Consider the following 20131-nt stretch of genomic DNA (forward strand, 5'->3'; position numbering starts at 1 on the left):
ACTTTCGAAGACTAGGAGGAATATATATGCTCGGATGGTTTTAAAATTCAGACCAATTTTTAAAAAAAAATGACTGCGTATGGGCATCGATCTGGAATTCTTGTGATTGCCAAGCGAGTATGCTTGCACTTGACTAAAGTGCAGATTTGCTGCTGAAATAATTTGTTTCAAAAGGGAATTATTTAGGCGTCGCAAATTATCCGCACTCATTGAATTGAGGCAAGCTAATTTGTCTTATTAATTCCATAAACGACTCAAATTTTAACATAACTTCGAGAAAATCAGCCGAAAATTTGTAGTTTGTCAATATTTAATATTCCAAAAACGATTCAAGACCAATTAGTGGGCAGTCGGAATATTAAGGGCTTTTCTCTGATTCGAGCAGCCTCATATTGCGCTATTTGAAAGAAGAAATTAAATTTCTAGCCTTGCGTGGCGTGAAAATTTTGTAGCTCAAGTTTTTAATAATAAGTTCAACGCGCATCAAGGTAAGTATAGTTATGATTTGAATTATCTGGACAAAATGAAAACAGGTGAAATTATTTAAAACGCAATTCTCTCAAATTGGTTAATTTTAGACAAAAAATGATGAAGACCAACTTTGTTTGAAGTTTAAACAGAATTATATGGTGCAATTTGTTTTGCAAAATTCGGGCCCAAAAATTTACCCCAAAAACGATCATTTTTGGCTCTGTTCTGTCTATCAAAAGTTAAGCCAGAACTACAGAATCAATTGCTAATAAAACTATTCTAAAAAGCCGCTCGTGTAGCCCAATAAAATTTGAGAATGGTGTAACCTCGTTAAGGGGGCGCAAAAGGGTTTCATTAGAAGAAAATGGTTTTCTAAATAGGAAAAATGACATTTTTTGGCTATCAAACGAAAATAAATGTGTATGCAAAGCTGAGAAAATTATACCTTTTTAAATTTTGTTGGGCGACATAAGAGGCTTGCAGTGATTTAGTTTTGTCTAATCTGAACCCAGCTTGAGAAAAATGCGTTTTAAATTTTAAAGTTTGTTTTGTCCGGTTAATTTAAATCAGCCCTGTGTTTTCGGCTTAGTTAAAAATTGGCACATTTTGTCTGAGTGCTGATATAACACTGCCCGTTTTTTTCCAGGACGTGTTTTCATCAAATTGGTTTTCTGTTCGAGACCAACGTAAAGAAATCTTGCTAGATATAGTTTTTTCCGACCTTTTCCGATTAATTTATGGAATAAGTTGCTTTCCTAATTTTGTGTCAGCTCGCTTGTCATTCTCAATGCTACGTTTGTAATGTATCGCGAGTCTGAGTCATTCATGCCAATTAGGCACGGATTCAATTTTCGGTAATTCAGTTTGTGAACTCTTCGCTCGAAGAGAAGAACCTTTGTGGCTTCGAGACCAGGCATCTGCTAACTTATTTGCAAGTGATCTTTCGTTCTTCAAATAGAATTGTTTTTTTTTCTTCGAAAAGTTCATTCGAAGATAAGCAGAATGATGGTGGCAGCATGCCATTGAATTAATGAATTTAAATGCTCAATCATATAGAAAAATGCCATACTGAATAGTTGGTTTTATGTATTTGTCATAAGTACTCTTATCATCAGCTTGTCATAGGTTTTGTACTTTAAATCCGTCTGTCAGTTCTTTAATATTATCTTCCATTATCTTCGACTCGGATGAGTACTTTGCTCGATGTATAAACCAGCCCCCATTCATTTTCAGTTTCAACTTATCTAGATTGCTGATTATCAATTCAGAGCTAACTGTTCAGTTGCAGTTCTTGTTTTCTCTTAAAATTAAGAAAAAAAATATCAGGATACATTGAGATCGGACTAACTTACTTAGGTTGCTTTATTCATTTAAGGTAATAAGCTCAAATTAAGTAATAATCTGAAAGGTGAGAATGGTTTCAGTCTGGGCTCTCCTGGATTTTTATCTGCGTTTCACATTGTTCATGTAATAAACCAGAATTCGGGGCCTTTTTCCATCAAATAATGTTTTGCGGTCATTGGATAACACCAAACTTAATTGTGCCTTATTTTCAGTCAACATGTTTTAACAACAAATTACTAACTTTGGTATTTTCGCTGACAAAGACGATGTTTGGAATAGATTCAAGATTTATTGAATCTAGTTTCAACCTTTGAATCTGACTGACTGCAAATGCAAGTTTGCATTGCTATTGAATTGCGATAATATCGACCTAGAATCTGTTTGTTTCGATTTGTACGATCCAAACGGAATTTGAAATAAAGCTCATTCGAAGGGACACATCTTCCGAATTGGCAACATCGATTGGAAAAAAGAATTGAGATCGGAACCAGCAACGAAATGCCGGCCACTGAAGGAGACACTATTTTTATCCTAGTGGGCGCCTCGGTTAGATATTTCAAATATTTTTAGATAATACGTTTGTTACGGTAGCTTGATTACAAAAATCGTTCTCTTTAACATGACACTGAAACGTTTTAGCTTAGTTTTTATTTTAGACAAAAGGTAATCGACAAATTTGCATGGAGCCATTTACATAGAACGATCTAATTGGTGTCCCTACTTGTCTAGCTAATGGTTCAAATCTAGACATGAATAATCGGTTGATATAATCAAATCTAGACATAATCATTTTTTAAAATAGTTCCAGGAATCAGAACATGTAACGATAAATTGAACTAGCAATCAGAAAATTTATTTACAATAAGATAGACGGAAGTAACAATAAAAATATTTGCTGATATCTGTAGTTACCGTTGAATTTGAAAGTATGCGATTGATTTTTAGGGAGACTTGTCGAAAAAGAAAATCTGGCCTACATTATGGTGAGTGCTTTTCCTTTTACATGACAAAAGTTGATACGATTTCGTTGGTTCCTTCTTCATTATTTCCTACCTCACAAAACCACTCAACTCATATGATGCCAAGTCAAATTAAAGATCAAACCTCTAAATAACTGACTACAAAAATGCAATTCGTAAAAGCTTGGAACTTATAGTTCGCAGCTCATACATATTTCGGCTCATTGAAGTTTTGTGGAATAATCAAGCGTTTGGGTCCAATTTTTTCACCCTTGTAAGTGTTCATGAAGGTGTGTTCGTTAGTTTTTTCTTATTTGCGTAGTTTTTTAAGCAGCAGTTTTAAGGTTTGTTCACGCTCAAGTTGATATTTCTATAGCTTGGATTTTGATTTCTTTTTAAATCGCTCAAAATTAATTTGCTCAATGGAAGGCAAATTATGCTTTCCAGCAAACTCAGTGCATATATCGGCGGCTTTATTTCTCTCATATTTACCCATATTTTTGTTCCAGTTTTCATAGGTTGGGTTAATTATATCAAAAGAAGTGGCAATCATAAAGATCCCTGAAATTCAGAGAGCGTTTCAGTGATAACTTCAGAGAGCTTCTTCTCTGAAGTTCGAGAAACGTCAATTGTCACTTGCTTGAGTTCAATTAGCTCATCGAAAATTCATCTACGCGGGTACGCACCGCTGTTTTGCCGTTTAGTAAGAACTATATGCAGTTTCGGTTGCTAAAAGGCATGAACGTAGTGAAAAATATTATAGGTCTGGTGATTTTTTTATTCATGCTTTTCAGGAAATGCTTTAAAAACTACAGATGTTAATGCTGTTAGATGTTACCTTCATACATATTTACACTTGAGCAACAATATTTGCTGCGTCGAGTTTGCTGCATCGAATTGGCAATAAGATATTTTGTTGCACCTTTGATATTTATTTGCACCTTTACAGCTTATTGATAACATATGCTTTGACATCGAATAATTATAAGTTTACAGTTGATGCATTTTTAATTCATCAAGTGAACCGAAGAAAGCTATTTGTTTCAAACAACATCACAATATTAAAATCTCGATGTCAAAAATTTTCTAACTCAATATTTCCCTTAGTTTCTTGAAATGCATAATTTATACATAATGTAGCTTTATGATTGCGATTTTTTTCATGCTAAATTGTATGTTTTTGTATTTGATGCTATTTTTGCAGCATCGAATTGGCAATTTATTTGCATATGTAGCTGCATTATTGGTGGCTAGTTTTCGGGGCTTAATGGTTAGTGCGTGAGGCTCAGATTTGCTAGGTCGCAGATTTTGGCTAATTCGAGTTTTTGCTAAGCCTCGAGTTTTTGCTAACTCGAGGCTTATTTCTACTTCTTATGTCACTTGATAGCTGCTTTTTAGTCGTGTTCTCGCAAGTGTTTGCGAAGCGCAGCTTCGCCTTTGTGTAATGCTTTTCTGAATTCTCTTAGGTATTTATCTACTTTTTGATTTCAAATCAATTTCATCTGCTAAAAGTTAGGTAATTTGCGCTCTCCAATTACATCTGTGAAAATGGCGAAAAAAACGTAAAAAAGATCTAGTTTCGAAATTTGATTCAGTTTTTAGGTTTCGCAGTAGATCAAAAACTTTGCTTCTCAAATTGGGTTAGTTTTATTAAAAAAACTCGATCATAAATGGTTCTTAAAGTTCAAAGAGGTGCTAGGCCATATATATTTCTTGAAATTCGAAAGTTGATTTTTTTTTAAAAGGCGAATCAATATATTTTTTGTATCGTTGCGTTCATGACTTTCCAAATGTCTGTTGGTTATGTTTTTCTTGGCGGGGTAATTTGACCTCACCCTCAAGCTACGAGTACCGATCATTGTGTACCCCGAACTTCTTACCTTCAGCTGATTAATAACTTTTTCAAGCTGTTCCGTTAAGTTATTACACTTGCAGCGCAAGTGTACTAGTACGAACCTTCTTTTTTTTCTAAGCTTCGCAAATAAAAGTGTGCATTAAAAGTATCCCGATCTATAGCATTGGAAATTCCATCGCATCTGTTCTCTGCTTTATTTGTGGCTAGTGTTTTTGATGTATTAAGCGTTCGTGGCTGGCGTGAGACTCATAATCTCTAGATTGCAGATCGAAACCGAGACGTAGCCGAACTTTTACTAATTCGATTTAAGTGCTACTTTTTAGTGCACTTTATGGAGCTGCTTTTTGTCGTGTTCTCGATAGTGTTTGCGAAGCGCAGCCTCGCCTCTGATTTAATCATTGTAGCTGGAACGAATTTGACGAGAAAAAGGAAGTTTTCAAGTGCTCTTCAGGCTTTCGATTTGAAATTGATGTTCGAAATGCCCTGAACTTTTAAAACAAGAAAAAAGTCAGAACCAATTAATTAAACTTTCATTATTTAACTGCATTTGTTCCAAATGGTTAAACATCCAACTAATTTACAGTTTTATCTTTGAGCTGTTCCTTTGATTCTATTTTTTTTGAATCTTTTTTTTATTAATGTGAGGTCAAAATCAATGAGTAATTTTGTAATATGCTTCATTTGAACAGTAAAAAAACTTATTAAATGCGATTTTGAGTAGTTTAAATATGAGGTGTATAAATTTTAAATTGATTGAATCCTTCCTTGGAATCATGGAAAAAATACAATTGAGATCTGTTTACATGTGGCGATCGGTTTGCGTTTTTGAAAAAGCTTTCAATTTTACCATGCGTTCATTTGTTCAGATCATATTCTTAAGTATCTGATTTTTTCTGCGAAATTTCTGAAATTATAATATATGTTTGCTTCAGCAACCTGAAGCGTGATTTTCTTTCGAAGTCTTCAAAATTCGTTGGCTATGCTCGGTCCAAATTGACGATAGAAGAAATCAAAACCGGTGTCAAACCTCATTTCAAGGTAAGAAGTATAAACGGACATTAACGTTAAGTCAAGTTCAAATAAACTCATTTAATTACCCTTCCAGATGAGCAAGGATATTGTTTTAAAATCAGCTATTAGATTTTAATCCTGCAAATTGCTAACAGAATGGCGAAAATAGAACTAGCAAATATATCGGTTCAAGGTAACATCCTCCGCCCCAAATAGACTTAGTTAAGATCCTCCGCCCCATTGTTCAGTTTAATTTAAATCTACTTAGCGCTGCATGTAAAACGCTCTATTCTGATTGGCTGAAAGTTCGAACTCAGAACTAAGTTAGCATCCTCCCCCCTAAATGATTTGGGGGGGGGGGGGGGAATATTAACTTGGTCCAATATATTAAGGCGTGCTCTTAAAGGCTGTACATGTTTTAAACTGTCTTAAACTGACTGATTTATTCCTTTCGAATTTCTGAATAATGAATTCTGATTGGCTGACAAAATTGCTGCGCATACGCTTCTTCGCGCAATAAAGATGCCCCTTTCTTTCAAAGTGCGTTTTATGAAATTAACTTTGGTCGATTTTTTTTACTTCTTGTCTACTTGATTTACCGTATCGAGCGACGAGTCTAGGATTTTCTCGAGGGGGGGGGGGGGGGGGGGGGGCGGATAATCAAAAAAAAAAATTCAAAAATTTTATCGACCTTTTTTTAGGTCGACCAAATTGATTTTCCGAGCCCTCATAAAACAATAAAATAATGACCCTCTTTTGGCCACATTCTCCTCCGCAGGCAAAAATTTTGAATAAACTGGTTAAAAAATTGCGTTGTTCAGGCCTGCGCTTCCCCCTCAAAACTATAAAATTTTGGCGGTCCGTCCAGGAGCGCGCCCCCTCTCAGGGTTTCGGCCCCCTGCCGACCCAAAGGGTCCCCCCTTTGCACTATTTTGAGATATCCATTTTTGGCTGACTAACTTAAAAAATTTTTTAAAGGGGCGAGCGCGCGCCGAAAAAACGCGATTTTTGGTCAAAATTTTCCAAAAAGTGCCGTAAAACGCCTTTGTGGCCTGTTTTTTCAAAAATTTGCCTGCGGCGCAGAGATTTTGGTCCAATTAGTGCCTTTATAGTGCTTTATGAGAGCTCAGAATATCAATTACCAATTTGGTCGACCTTAAAAAAAGGTCGACAAAAGTTTTTTTTTAAATTTTGAAAATCCGCCACCACGCCCCTTCTCGAGAAATTCCTAGATCCGCGCCTTGGTCCGTCAGCCAAAAATGAATATCTCAAAATAGTACAAGGGGGGACCCTTTGGGTCGGCAGGGGGTAGAATCCCTGTGAAAAGAGCGAACGACCACCCCCCCCCCCCCCTAAATCCGCCCCTAACCTTATCACTTTTTTGGTACAGGTAATTGAGTTCATGAGTTTCTGCGCAAGTTTTTGATTGATTTTTTGACATTGTATTCATTGCGGTTGAGCCTGTAATGTTAAAAGCGCAAGCCTTAAGTGCAAATCAGAATTATCAAATCAAAAAATTTTGATGTGGAAGGTTTGACTTTTAATTTATTTTAACGTGCGCTTTTGTTTTTCATTTCCCGAGTAGACATACATGTGCACGTCCGAAAGCAAAATGGAAAGGACGCGAAACAGCATCGCAATTTTGGTTTCAAACTTGGGTTTAAACTGTAAAGTTTTGCTTACGAAGTTATTGCAAGCCAAAAGTTTGGCCCAGTTTTGCGACAATTTCCACGGGGTAGAAGTCTCACACATGGTCCAGAACTAAAGTGATGGAGTCGGATTTTTACACTAGCGTCAGCTCAGTGTATTATTAAGAAGATTCATTTTTTTCTAATCTTAAGTCGCAAATATTGGTGCCGCTTTTCGGGCACCTTACAGCTTTTTGCTAGCATGTGCTTTGTCATTCGAATAGTAACACAGTTGATGCATAATGCTTTTTTAATCCATCAAATGAACCGAAAAAAGCTATTTGTTTCAAACAACAACAGGAATAAAAACTCTATTTCAGATTTTTAACTCAATGTATCTCGTAATTTTTGTAAATGCATAATTTATACAAAATATGGCTTTATGCTTTGCGATTTTTTAGATGCAAAGTTAGTGTGAATGCCTTCAGTTTGTTATATTCCAAATTACTTGCAAAATTATGTCTTTTAGTATTTGTTGCTACTTTTGTTGCATCGCATTGGTAATTTATTTGCATATGTAGCTGCTTAATTTGTGACTAGTGTTTGCCAATTGTTAAGTTTTTCTGGCCGAGAGGGCTGGGGTGAGACTCCAATACTCGAGGTTGGAGGTTTGTAGCCCATATGTCGCAAAAGTTTTTACTTGTTCGAGGCTTAGGTACTTTCAAATATCGAGCAGCAAAAGTGTGAACTGGAAAAAACTTTACTGGACTATTTTTCTCTGAAAAGTACACGGATCAAATTAAAAAAAACATGGCCCAAATCTTAAAAGTGGGCCATGTACATTTTAAAATTTGAAATTCGAAAGTTGAAGTTTTTTCAAAAAACAGTCCTTGTTTGTTCCGTTTCCTTGAATTCATCTGAGCGGTCTCAAATGTTATTCACGCTTTGATTGATGATTTTTCTGGCCAAAAATATTCATACATTTCATTTTCATTTGCTTAATGCAGAAAAATACGGACCTTGTCTTGGAGTTTTAAAATTGAATTTTAGTTCTCAGATTTCTCAGCGGACATAGTTTTATTGAAAAAAGTCAATGATGAAAGCTTTAAAATTATCTGTGATGTAATTTTTTTTATGGAGTTCCAATGTTGGAAAAAAACAGTCGCTTCCGATTTTGTTTTTGGCTTCTTATTTTTTGGTTATGTTAATCTTCTGATGTTTATTCGATGTTTGGTGACTGTTCGACTAGCATTAACATTTGAAAAACCGAAAGTATATCGACTAGCATAATTTTCATAGCTTTTTTTCAGTGATACAAACCAACAAAAAATCCGTTCAAATTGAAACAAGCATTTCTGAGAAATATTAGAGTGAGCAATTGAGAAACTAAGAAATCAATAAACAAAGAAAAGTCATAAACACATAAATTGAAATCAGTGCCACACCAACCTGTAGTGGCTTGATCCGAACGCTGATCACTGTGCAAATTGTGAAATCTGTGAAGAAACTGATTTATATAACTTCTGGCTTGAGTTGTGTTTTCTCGACGGAAGTTGGGTTTTTAGGTGGAAATCAAAATATCTGAATTATACTTATTTTTTAAGAATTTTACATGGTTTTTGGGTTGTTCATTGGATTTTTAGCCAATGTTTTTTTGGGTTGTTAGGTGGAACTCAAAATATCCGAATTATACTCAACTGTTTAGCAATTTATAATTTTTGGATGTCAGTTTAAATAATTGTCATTGATTCGTTTAGATCGCTAGATTATTATCTTTGCGATAAGCAAGGGTGTTGCATTCGGGTAATAGATTGTTTTCCCGCAAACAACTTAGTTCACAGAATTTGCACGCGAAAATGATATTTGTATTACTTCTTTTATTAATAGCTAAATTTCTAGAAAAATTCTGCGCAGCTGGCGCTGTGGTAAAACACATACTAGAGACGACAAAGGCCGAGAGTGCGATTTCAGTTGGGACCTATTTCTTATAAACAAAGTTTTTGGTTAATTTAGACAATCGTCTGTCTGCCTATTTTTGTCGGCTTACTTCCGGCAGAAAGGAATCTTTCGAAGGGTCGGCTTCTTTCTGGTTAAAGTATCTGGTCATTTTGTTAACGTTGCTGCTTGTTTCGTTCCATGTTTTTTTCGGCTTTGCAATTTTTATAAATGTTTTTGACAAAAAGTTACAATTGTTTGAAATTTTTTTGGCATTGTTACCCATGCGATAAGCAAGGGTATTTCGATTTGCCTTTTAATTTCCTTTTAATCATAGTCATCACAATTGCGAGAGCAAGTGTCTTGTAATGGCGTGGCGCTTTAGACTTTTTTCCCTAAACAACATTTGAAGTTGATGTTGCTTTATTATCGAACCATAGTATATGCTAGGCACCAGCGCACTTGGTCTGGAGGTAGTGCTATTGCTTTAGTGCACTTGGAGGTAGTGCTTTTGGTCTGGAGGTAGTGCAATTGGTCAGAGGTTCGAGTCTCGGCCGGACCTCGTTTTTTTCAGTGTCTGGCGTGGAAATATTTGTCGGCTGATGTTTTGTCGGCTTAGTTGCCACACCACAATTTTTTTGCTGTAACCAGTTTTAATTGTAGCATCAAGTGTCGTTGACCAACTCCTGTAGTTTTTTAAAATGTCTATACCTGGCTGGTACATTTTCCGTTTTTCTTAACTATTCTCGCTTAGAAATTTTATTCGGCTTAAAGACAAAATGATTATTCTTGTTTTTTTGTCAATCAGTTTGCCTCTGTGCCTCTGTGTTAGTTTTTGTATCGCAAGTGTTGCTAAGTTAGATGTTAAATCTTGCATAGCCTGCAGTATACTTGGGACAACTCGCAAAAAATGATAACTGACCGTAGAATTTTTAAAAAACCAATCTGTAGATTCAGGTCCTCTATATTATATTTCGGAAGTTATTGGGTAACCATTACCTAGCTATGGCAAGGTGGTTGTGAAATTTTGAGAAAATTAAGAAATTTTTTTGATTTTCAGACCATTTTTTGGCTCGAGTTGCCAACACGGTCAAACATTGTTATTTTCAACCGTCATTCGAAACTGAAATACCCGTCATACTATGATAAAAAAATTTTATGACACCTGCTGTTTTGCACAGGTGGTAAGAAAAATGGGTGTTTTGGTGCTTTGTCTGCTGCAAAAGTTTTTAACAAAGAATCGAAAAAACGCAAGCGAAAACGCACTCAAATAAGCATGTAGCTTATTGAGAGGGTTAATCCTTTAAACATTTAGCTCATTTAATTAATGAGCGTCATTCAAAAAATATAATTCAGAGCAAAACGGCGGATGACGAAGCGGCTTTTGATGACTTCTTTGCAAGCAGCTCCTACATATCGGGCAGGTACGACGAAGTGTCCTCCTTCATCAAACTATCCGAACACCTCGCATCGCTCAGTTTGGAGTCGACCTCGAAGGGAGTGAATGTGAATTATATTTTCTACCTCGCAGTCCCACCCTCAGTGTTTGATGCGGTCACTTCTAACATCAAACTATGCTGCATGGCGCCCAAGTTAGTCTACTCTTCAAAAAACACAAAATTAGCCGGTGGCTTCGAATAAAAGTAGCATAGAATAGCTTTATCACCGTCGTCTTTCATTAAAACTTTTTAAATTTCAATTAATTAAAATTTTTCAAATAAGTTCTATTGATTTTTAGGTCCGATTGTGGAAATCTGCTCTGCATAAGCAGGCATGCCCTTACTTTTGGGTTTAAAAACGTATGGCTTCCAGACACGTCAAATTTTTCAACTTGACCTTTTAGTGAAATTTTGATCGAAAACCAACCGGCCAATTGTCGATTACTGGTTCAACCGCTGGATCAGCCGGTACCCCTCTTTTGTAAAAAAAAATTAATAGCCATCGGAAAAATCAATTAAGTCTTTTATGACCGTTTTTGGGAAAATCTATAACTGAGAAACTGCCCTAGAGATCGGAAATAAGGGTTCAATTTATAGAAAAAATGCGATAATTTTCTATGCGGAAGCGGCAACGCCTTAATTTTGTAGATTTTCTTCACTGCTGAAGAATAAGCAGCTACGCCCTAATTTTTTTATGAAAACTTATGAACTTGGAGCGCGATTTTTTTTTGTTCTCAAAAACTGCTCCGCTATTCTGAGGATAATGATTCAGTTGAAAGAACATGGTGTAAACTTCTCCCCTGCATACACGGTTACACACTATTTTTTTTATAGAAAAGCCGGCTTGCGCTCACCAAATTCCTTTTTTCCAAAAGCTTCAAAGTTTTTCGGATTTTTTTTAAAAACTACCCTGCAAGTTTGACGTGGCGTTCAATTGAAAAATGGAGTAGCAGGCATCTCCCCTTCATGAGAGGTTGAACTTTTTTTTAGTAGAGAAACTACTTAGCTTTTGGTAAAGTCATAAGAATTCTAAAAATCTGAAATAGGTGCCTCCAGTTTTAGCTGGGGCCCCTTTTTGCTGGATAATTTCGGATCCAAAACATTCAGTCCATTTTTTTGGTTGTGTTGTCTTTTTGCTGAAGTTTAGTCGTAACATTTTTAAAGTATTTTTAGGTTTAAGCTTTCGGCATAGTTTCAACATCTGTAGGAGTCTCAATATATTATATATTTGAATGCGGACTGCGCTATCTCACCGTCCTTAAGCTTTCTTAACGTTTTGCGTGTTCAAGGAAAGAACTTTTTCACGCTTAAGCTTTATCGTATGTTGCAATGGTTAAGATTTTTTTTGGATTTGCAATTTGAATTTAGTGTTTATTCCATTAAGTTTGAAATTAGCACACCAATAGTGGGATGCTTTCAGGTTTCTCCAGGGGTTGCGAATATAGCCTCCTTTTACGAATCTCCATTTCTTTACACTTGAGATATGACTATTTTTAGGATTTTTTCAAAAATTTTCAGAAATTTTTTACGAAATATGAAATTCCCATTCTTGTAGTTGGGTACCGTGAGGGTTATTTCAGGGTATTACAACCTTGCCGCCAAATTTGACTGCACAAATACTTATTATTATGTATTTTTCGTATTATGCATTATTATGTACTATTCAAGATATGACATTTTTTATGATTTTTCAAAAAAAAAATTTTTAATTCAAAAAAATTGAAATTTCTGTCTCTATACTGAGGCGTTGTTAGGAAACTCCCAGGTTTTACAAGTAGTGCCACCAAATATGAATGTACAAATGTTTGTAGTTTCCGAGATATGACTTTTTAAAATAATTTTTTCAAAATTTTCAGAAAACTTAGGTTTACAAAATTTCACAGAAGTTGAAATTCCCAGCACTAAAGTTGAGAATTGTCAGGGTACTCTCGGGGGTTGCAAATCTTGCCTCCAATTTTGGCTGCTCAAATGCGTTAAGTTTCCGATACAATGTTTATCCAATATTTTCAAAAAAAAATCAAAAAACTTAATCTAAAAAAACTTAAAGGTTGAAATTATCACTAATATGGTGGCGTGCTGTTTCAATATGGACTCAAAATAGGACTGCTCAACGCATTTGATTCTCCTAGATATGAAATTTTTTGCTTTTATAAAAATTTCAAAAGTGTAATATTTTTTTTTCAAACTTTGAAATTGTCGACGCATGGCATATACGTACGTTCTAACGAAATGAAAGAAAACTAAATTAAACTAGAGTCTCTTTTATGAATTCAGTTATTTCGCCAGTGAAATCATTTTATTTGGAATGTCCAGTTGTATGCCAACGGCCATTTTTAGATTTTGTTTCTGAGTTGAAAATACAAAGATCTGAAACCCAGCAGTTCTGTAGATTTGACCATTTTAGTTTTAAAAGAAATTGCATTCATTGTTAATTTTCAATTCATTTTTTTAATTGTAAGCAATTTTCAAGTTCATTAATCTGTTCATAAGCACCGGAGGTGCGTTACACGCTAGTTTTGTTGATTTTCGTTATTTGATAACAAGCCTCGTGTTTTTTTTCCTCATATGAAAATTTTTGAGAAGGTTTTTCAATTGTTAATTTGAATGTTTTCATCATTGCGATAAGCAAGGGAGTTGCTATCTGGTACTAAAATTTTTACCCGTTAATATATTTGATCACAGATTGAATGAAATTGGCTATCATCTCTATCCGTTTGTACTTTCTCAACAACTAGAAAAATTTTGACCATGTATGCTATTCAAATGGGCGTTTGCTCGTTCTATTCGAAATTAGTTTTTTCTAGTTGTTGGAAATTTTCCGATTCCAATTTCAATATATCAGTTTTTTTCCTATTTTTATTCGGTATAAAATTTTCAGCTTATAATATATCGGCTTAGAGGCGTGTTTTTGATTCCTCTGAGGAGCAAAAAATGGTTTTTTTTGAGGGAGACTTAAAAAATTTTGAGGGAAGTTTTTCCGATAAAACATTTTTACCAATAAAAGCATTCCAATAAAAACAAAACTTCTATAAAAAAAAAACTTTTTTTTCGGGGCAATGTGTGTCCTCTCAAAAGTTGTCTGCTTTGTTACAGTTCTATAAGTTTTTTTCATTCATATCGATGCTTATTTAACTTTCAATTGTCTTGCCTCTCAGCAGACTCTTTTGAAACGATTTTTTTCAAAACAAAGTCAGGATAAAGGTAGAAAAAAATTTTCGATTTTTTTCTAAAGAAAATTTTTGGATTTTTTCTCTGGTTTTCCTCTATATTGCTGTTGGCTAGCTTGTATGCTATGTACTGGTTGTATCTCAAATGATGCGAAGCTTCGCTTCGCATCTGTGTTAGAAGTTTTAGAAATTCATGCTAGCAGTTTGTTTGAATGGCTGAATTTTGTTTGCGGAGTAGTCAAGATTTTCAAAATATTAATTCTCCGAGACTGACTTTTTTTGTTCTTGGATCTAAAATTTGCATTCTTTTAATTAAGATTCGATTAACATAGTTTAAACTCTTATATAGCTGCTGAAGATTTTTTCTTTCGTTCTCTTTTTTCATGAAAAGTCTTCATTTTGTTCAGGCTCAAATTTACTTTTTAGTGGTTTGAATTTTGATTATTTTAAAGGTCAGTTCTTTTCCTTTGTTAAAGGAAGGCAAGCTCCTCTATCGAAGAGCAAAAGTGAAAAGGTCTCACAAAACGTGATCGACTTTTAGTTTCTAAAGTGGGATTAATTTTCAGATTTCCGAGCGGAAAAAAATTTACTTTCTGATCCAGTTTTCTCAATTGATTTTCACTCATAAATTCAATGGCATTTAAAAAAAAACGTTTTTTATAAGTCAATTTTTTGTGTTTACTTGCGTTCATTGACTTTTTTCCAACTGTCTACTGATTATGTTTTTTTTATTGCAAGTAGTTGTATATTCTGCATGAATGGGCAAGCGGTAAAAAGTTCCGTGATCTGTTTTATCTAAACTTTGCTATTTACAAAATTTCGAGACTTTTTGCATTGCAAGTGGTGCTCTGCTTCGCCTCCCTGTAAAAATGAATATGTATTTCAAATATCATTTTTATGGCCATAGGGGTGTCACTCGCGTTGTCGTCGAAAAGCCGTTTGGCCACGATCTGGAGTCCTCGGAAGTACTGTCCAAACACCTGGCAACTCTGTTCTGGGAGCAGCAGCTATACAGAATAGACCACTACCTCGGCAAAGAAATGTCCCAGAACATGCTAGTTTTAAGGTAAGCAGTTAATTAGTGTGCTTGTGCTTAGAAAGCGTTACCAGTCGAAATGAAGGATTTTTTTCCAGGTTAAAATCTTGTCTAACTGGATCATTTTGAGTGTGTAACTTATTTACACAAGCGAAGCGTGGTGTATTATTACGAAGAATTTTTTTTCACCTGAGTCGCAAATAAAAGTGCTCATTTGGTGGCACTTTTGGTATATTTCAGTTGAATCATTCTTGAGCTTATTTAAGCAATAATAGTTTGATAGCATATGTTACTGCCTTATTTTTGGTTAGTCTGGGGATTTATTGTTTGCGATAAAAGAGAGGGATTTATTGTTTTTCGTTTTTTTTTTGCGACGCTTTGTCAGTGTTTTGCTCTTTTCGCAGAAATTTCACATCTTGTAAAAAACTACGGTACCAATTTTAGAAGAATGGAAACCAATGGAAAAATCGTGGCTCTTTATGAGGTACCTCACGTTCTACGGTCTTCGAAAATTTGGGGATTTTTGGTTTATTTGTTTTGAATTATTCCATTTTCTCAAATATTTATTGCACATATCTGAGATGAAGGTGTCAATCACAAGAAAAATTTATGAGGGTCTCTCGTTCTCAAGCGGCAATTTTTTTAATTTGGTTACAAAATAAATTATGGCCTCAAACAAGCCAATTTTTTTGACAATTTGGTTAATTTATAAAACTTTTTAATTTTTTTTCAAGAACTACCCTGCCAAATCGGATATAAAGGGTTTAACCGAAAAAAAAAAATACGTATGCGAATCGTACCAGCGCAAGCGGTTATGCAAAAATTGTGTTCGCCTTAGAAAATGTTCAATTTTTGAATTTTTGCCTCTTTCTTTGAAGTTTTCTTGATTTTTCAAAAACTAACCTGCTGATTATGAGGTTGATAGTTCATTAAAAGTAACATACTGCTTAGGTATTACGTGCGTTATTTTTGTCACTCTGTTTTTTTGTAGAAAAGCTGAATGGTCTTTGGAAAAATTCTTTTCTAATTTTTTTAACAGTTTTTAGAATTTTCGTCACTTTTCTCGAAAACTGCTAAATCTCATGTTAAAGGCTGAATCTAAAAATCAGTTTGCGGAAGTCTTCATTCTAAAAATTAGGGTGCCGCAAATAGAGTTCATTCCCATGCTTCAGCAGAAAAAAAATCATGGATTTAGCGAAAGTCTAAATTTTGAATGTTGAATAGATTTTTGAAATCTTTTTCACTTTTTTTCGAAAACTTCATGGCCAGATCTCAGTTAAAGACTTCAAAGATCGAGTAGTAGTTTTCTCATTTAAAAACTGTTAATCCAGTACTTAAGCAGAGAAACACTAGGGTGTAGCCTAAAGAACATTTTTTTTTAATTTTCTAAATTACTCCTTTCCCTATCAGTACAATATATGATTACCTTTGCGATAAGCAAGGGTATTGCAGTCGGGTACTAGACTTTTTCACTAAACAACAATTTCCACAGGATGACTGAAAATTGAGCATCACAAAATGGTTCTCTATTTCTATCCAACTTGCACGTCTAAGAGCTGTAATTCAAATTGGCTTCAACGACTGAATTGATAATTGTTTTACGGCTGAAATTTTTTTTAGATGCTAGTTGATTATTTATGGGCTTTTGGCTCTTTTTCTTTTTCCCACCTCACAGGACCATCCAGTTTATGGTCTAACGAGTGGTTTTTACGAGGTAAATTATGAAGACCAAATATGTTTGCCTTGGCATAATCAGTCTGCATGTCAACTTTCATGACAATCGGCCAATGTGAACAAAAATTTTAATCATTAAATATTGCAGAAGGGGGAAAAGGAAAAAGAGTCGGGTTTTTTTTTTGATTTTGACCCAATTTCTGTCAGCCTACTTACCGGGTAATCAATTCTGTAATGTTTTGGTTCAATTTTTTATGTACTTTTTTCTTTAATTTTTTGAGGGTAAATATAGTTCAAGGTTTTCTGGTTTTTATAGGCGCCAAACTTTTCTTTTAGAAATCAAACGTTTTCGAATTTTTCCGCTAAAATTTTTTGCAATAAATTTTCAGTTTTTCTCGGTTGCATGGTTTCTGAATTTTTTTGTTTGTTTTAGAAGTGCGTGAAACGAGATTGACTTTAAATTAGCAAGGTGTATTTAAGGTTTGAGCAATTTTTGAAATTAATTGAAGTTGATGGTTTAACGTAGTGTTTCAATATGTCACAAAAATTGATAAATTTCCAGAATTTTTTTATGCAAGATTGAATCTACGGTTTTGTGTACAAAGGAATGAGGCGGCAAGTTCGCACGAGATGCAGGAAAGTGGTTGTTTCTGGCTGATTTTTTAAATTTCCTATGTTGGCGTTTTTTAATGTTTGATTTGATCTAGCTCTCTTACCGTTGCGAATAAATTTCACAATTTATAATTTTGATACAATTGGGTTTTTTCATAGGCTTTCAGAGTTTTTCGTTAAGTTTTTTCTGTAGCAACTGTTTCTAATTTTTGCATTCATGTTTTCGAAAGTTCGTTTTTTGTTTATCTCATACCAAAGCAATTAGCGGATAGTGTCTCTCACCCCGTTTGTTTTTGTTGGATATGCAGATTGTTTGTTTGCAAAGTTAAATGAACAGTTTTCGAGTACTTTTAGGATTTTTTGCATTTCAATTTTTTGATGGAAATGTTTCTCATCGTTTTTGATCTATTGGTTATCAGGACGAAATGCAAAGATTTAAGCCCAAATCCTTCTTTTGTTTTGAAGGTTTGAGAGAGTGAGGTGACACTTTATTGTTTCAATATACTTATGCAGTTGCAGAACTGATTGTATAAGAATCTAGTGTACAATATTACGCAATGGTTATATAACATACAAGAAAAAACATAATTTACTACGAGGACGAATATAATAATTGATTTAACAAAATAAATGTCCTTGGATGCGGAAAGACTCTCCTTATTGGGCAACAGGGTGTCATCTTTTCTTATGATGAAATTTTTTATCAGAGTTTTTGTCAATGTGTACGGTAGTTTTCGATTAAACAAGGTTCGGATTTTTGTGTTAAGGTTTCTGATTGATGTAAATAAGAAAGAAAGACTTACGAAGGAAATCAGTTTTACATGTTAAAGGGAACAGCAATGTTCCAGTTCGATGGTTATAGCGGAATTCAGAATTTGGGAATCTTATATGCGTGAAAGCTGGGGCATCGTTTCGGCATAACCTGTGAAGGTAGTGTGCTGATCGGTACTCGATTATATTCCGAGCAGTAGGAATTTTGTGCTGTTTCCTAAGAAGTGTAACGGAATCTCGTTTGCTTATATTCATTTTTATCCTGATTCCCCATTTTATTTGTTTTTCGAGTTTCTCAATATTATCTTGCGTACATCCGTTTAAGAGCATGCATGGATAGTGCAAATGGCTCAGTACAAGAGTATTTAACAGGAGAATTCTAGTACGCAGAGGGATTTCGTCTCGGATGCATTTTATCGTTTGGATTGCTGTAGCCATTTTTTGTAAAATTTTGTTGACGAATGTTAAGCTTATGTCAATATTGACGCCGAGAAATTTAACTGTCTCTGTTAAATTAACTTGATAGTTTCCAACTTTCAATGAAAGATTTTCAGTTAGTTTCTTTTTCGACGGTGCAGAAAATACAATGAACTGGGTTTTGTCTACATTAATCATTAATCGATTTAAGTGAAAATACAAGAGAATTTTATTGAAATTGTTTTCAATGCTCTTTGTTGCTGTTTCGGGATCTGAATGAAAACTAAGCAGAGTCGTGTCGTCGGCATATTGTACTAACGTACATGATTTGTCTATTGTTTGTGGCAAGTCATTTACATACAAGTTGAACAGCAGTGGTCCTAGTACAGTACCTTTGGGTACACCTTGCTCTAATTTATGCCAATCTGAGTGTTCGCCGTTTACTATTGTCAATTGCTGTCTGTTTTCTAGAAATGATTTAATAAGAGTTGTTGCTGACTGTTCAAAGCCAATGTGACTTAGTTTCCTTTCAAGGACTGAATGAGAGAGTGAATCAAATGCTTTAGATAAATCAAGAAATGCAGCCGCTGCTATGTTATTTTTATCGAGATGGAATCTGATTTTTTCTGTTGTGTATAAAAGAGCATCATTAGTTGAATAACGTGGACGAAAGCCAAATTGTTTTGGATTTAGAATATTGGAATTTGCTAAGAATTCGTGAATTTGGGATGAAAAAATTTTTTCAAACAACTTCGATAGTGGGTGTAATAGAAATTGGACGATAATTTACTGGATCTGTCGAGTCGCCTTTTTTGAATATGGGAAAAACGTGTGCCTTTTTTAAGCCAATCTGTGTGTTCGCCGTTTACTATTGTCAATTGCTGTCTGTTTTCTAGAAATGACTTAAGGTTTTAGTTTGCTAATACACATTGTTATTAAATGGTCCGTGTTTATAGGTGGTTCTGCTACAATAGTTTCTTTACAAAGAGATTTGGTTGTTATAATGTTATCTAAAATGGATTGGCTGTTTTTAGAATTGTATGTCGGTATCGACTTATTGGTTATAGAGTGGGTGTAATAGAAATTGGACGATAATTTACTGGATCTGTCGAGTCGCCTTTTTTGAATATGGGAAAAACGTGTGCCTTTTTTAAGGTATATGAGAATACGGATTTCGAGATGCATTCATTGATAATCATCGTAAGAATTGGGTTTACAGTATTAATGCTGTCTTTTAGAGCCCAAGCAGGGATTTTGCTTGGTCCTAATGGCTTGTTTAAGGGAAGTAATAAAATTGCATCTTTCATTTCTTTGTGAGTTATGAACCTGAATTGAAAGTGCCTATTTGTTTTGCTGTGTACACTGTACTCAGTTGGTACATCTATGGGAGGATCTGCGTTTTTGTATTCTCCTATTGTTGAGAACCTGTAGTTAAGGAAATTTGCTTTCTTCTTATTTTCAATTAAAGTGTCGCCAAACGAATTCTGTAGATCACCTATTTGCGTTGACTGTTTCATGGTGTTCCTGATAGAGTTTATGAAATTCCATTGTTTTTTTGGACAGTCAAGCATTTTGAATTGGGCTGTTTTCTCTTTCTTGTATAAATGTTTTAGATGATTGTTGTATTTATTTCTTATTCGTTTATAGTTTTCAAAATTGGCATCTGTTCTTGATAATTGATATGCCTTTAGAAAATTTTCTTTTTCCTGTTTTAAAGGTCTATTGACTGAGTTAAGTACTTTACCAGACAGCTGTAGCTGCGGTTTATTTCGGATATACTTCTGCTCTAGTGGTGCGTGAGCGTTTAGGGCA

General features: G+C 34.6%; 2 protein-coding genes across 2 annotated transcripts in view; both read left to right on the forward strand.

Moving 5' to 3' along the window:
• The first annotated feature begins 2031 nt into the window (after window positions 1-2031).
• Window positions 2032-20131, forward strand: part of LOC134853849 (glucose-6-phosphate 1-dehydrogenase-like) — a 31608-nt gene continuing 13508 nt past the window's right edge. The window contains exons 1-5 of the mRNA XM_063869792.1: window positions 2032-2361; window positions 2761-2798; window positions 5562-5667; window positions 10560-10795; window positions 14717-14875. Of these exons, the coding sequence (XP_063725862.1) occupies window positions 2314-2361; window positions 2761-2798; window positions 5562-5667; window positions 10560-10795; window positions 14717-14875 (587 nt within the window). The 5' untranslated portion in view covers window positions 2032-2313. The remainder of the gene's footprint in view (window positions 2362-2760; window positions 2799-5561; window positions 5668-10559; window positions 10796-14716; window positions 14876-20131) is intronic.
• Window positions 5324-20131, forward strand: part of LOC134853847 (dihydrolipoyl dehydrogenase, mitochondrial-like) — a 138288-nt gene continuing 123480 nt past the window's right edge. Inside the window, exon 1 of the mRNA XM_063869790.1 lies at window positions 5324-5336. The gene's annotated coding sequence lies outside the window, so the exon portion shown is untranslated. The remainder of the gene's footprint in view (window positions 5337-20131) is intronic.

This window comes from Symsagittifera roscoffensis, chromosome 9, assembly GCF_963678635.1.
Source record: "Symsagittifera roscoffensis chromosome 9, txSymRosc1.1, whole genome shotgun sequence".
Classification (NCBI taxonomy): Eukaryota; Metazoa; Xenacoelomorpha; order Acoela; family Convolutidae; genus Symsagittifera; species Symsagittifera roscoffensis.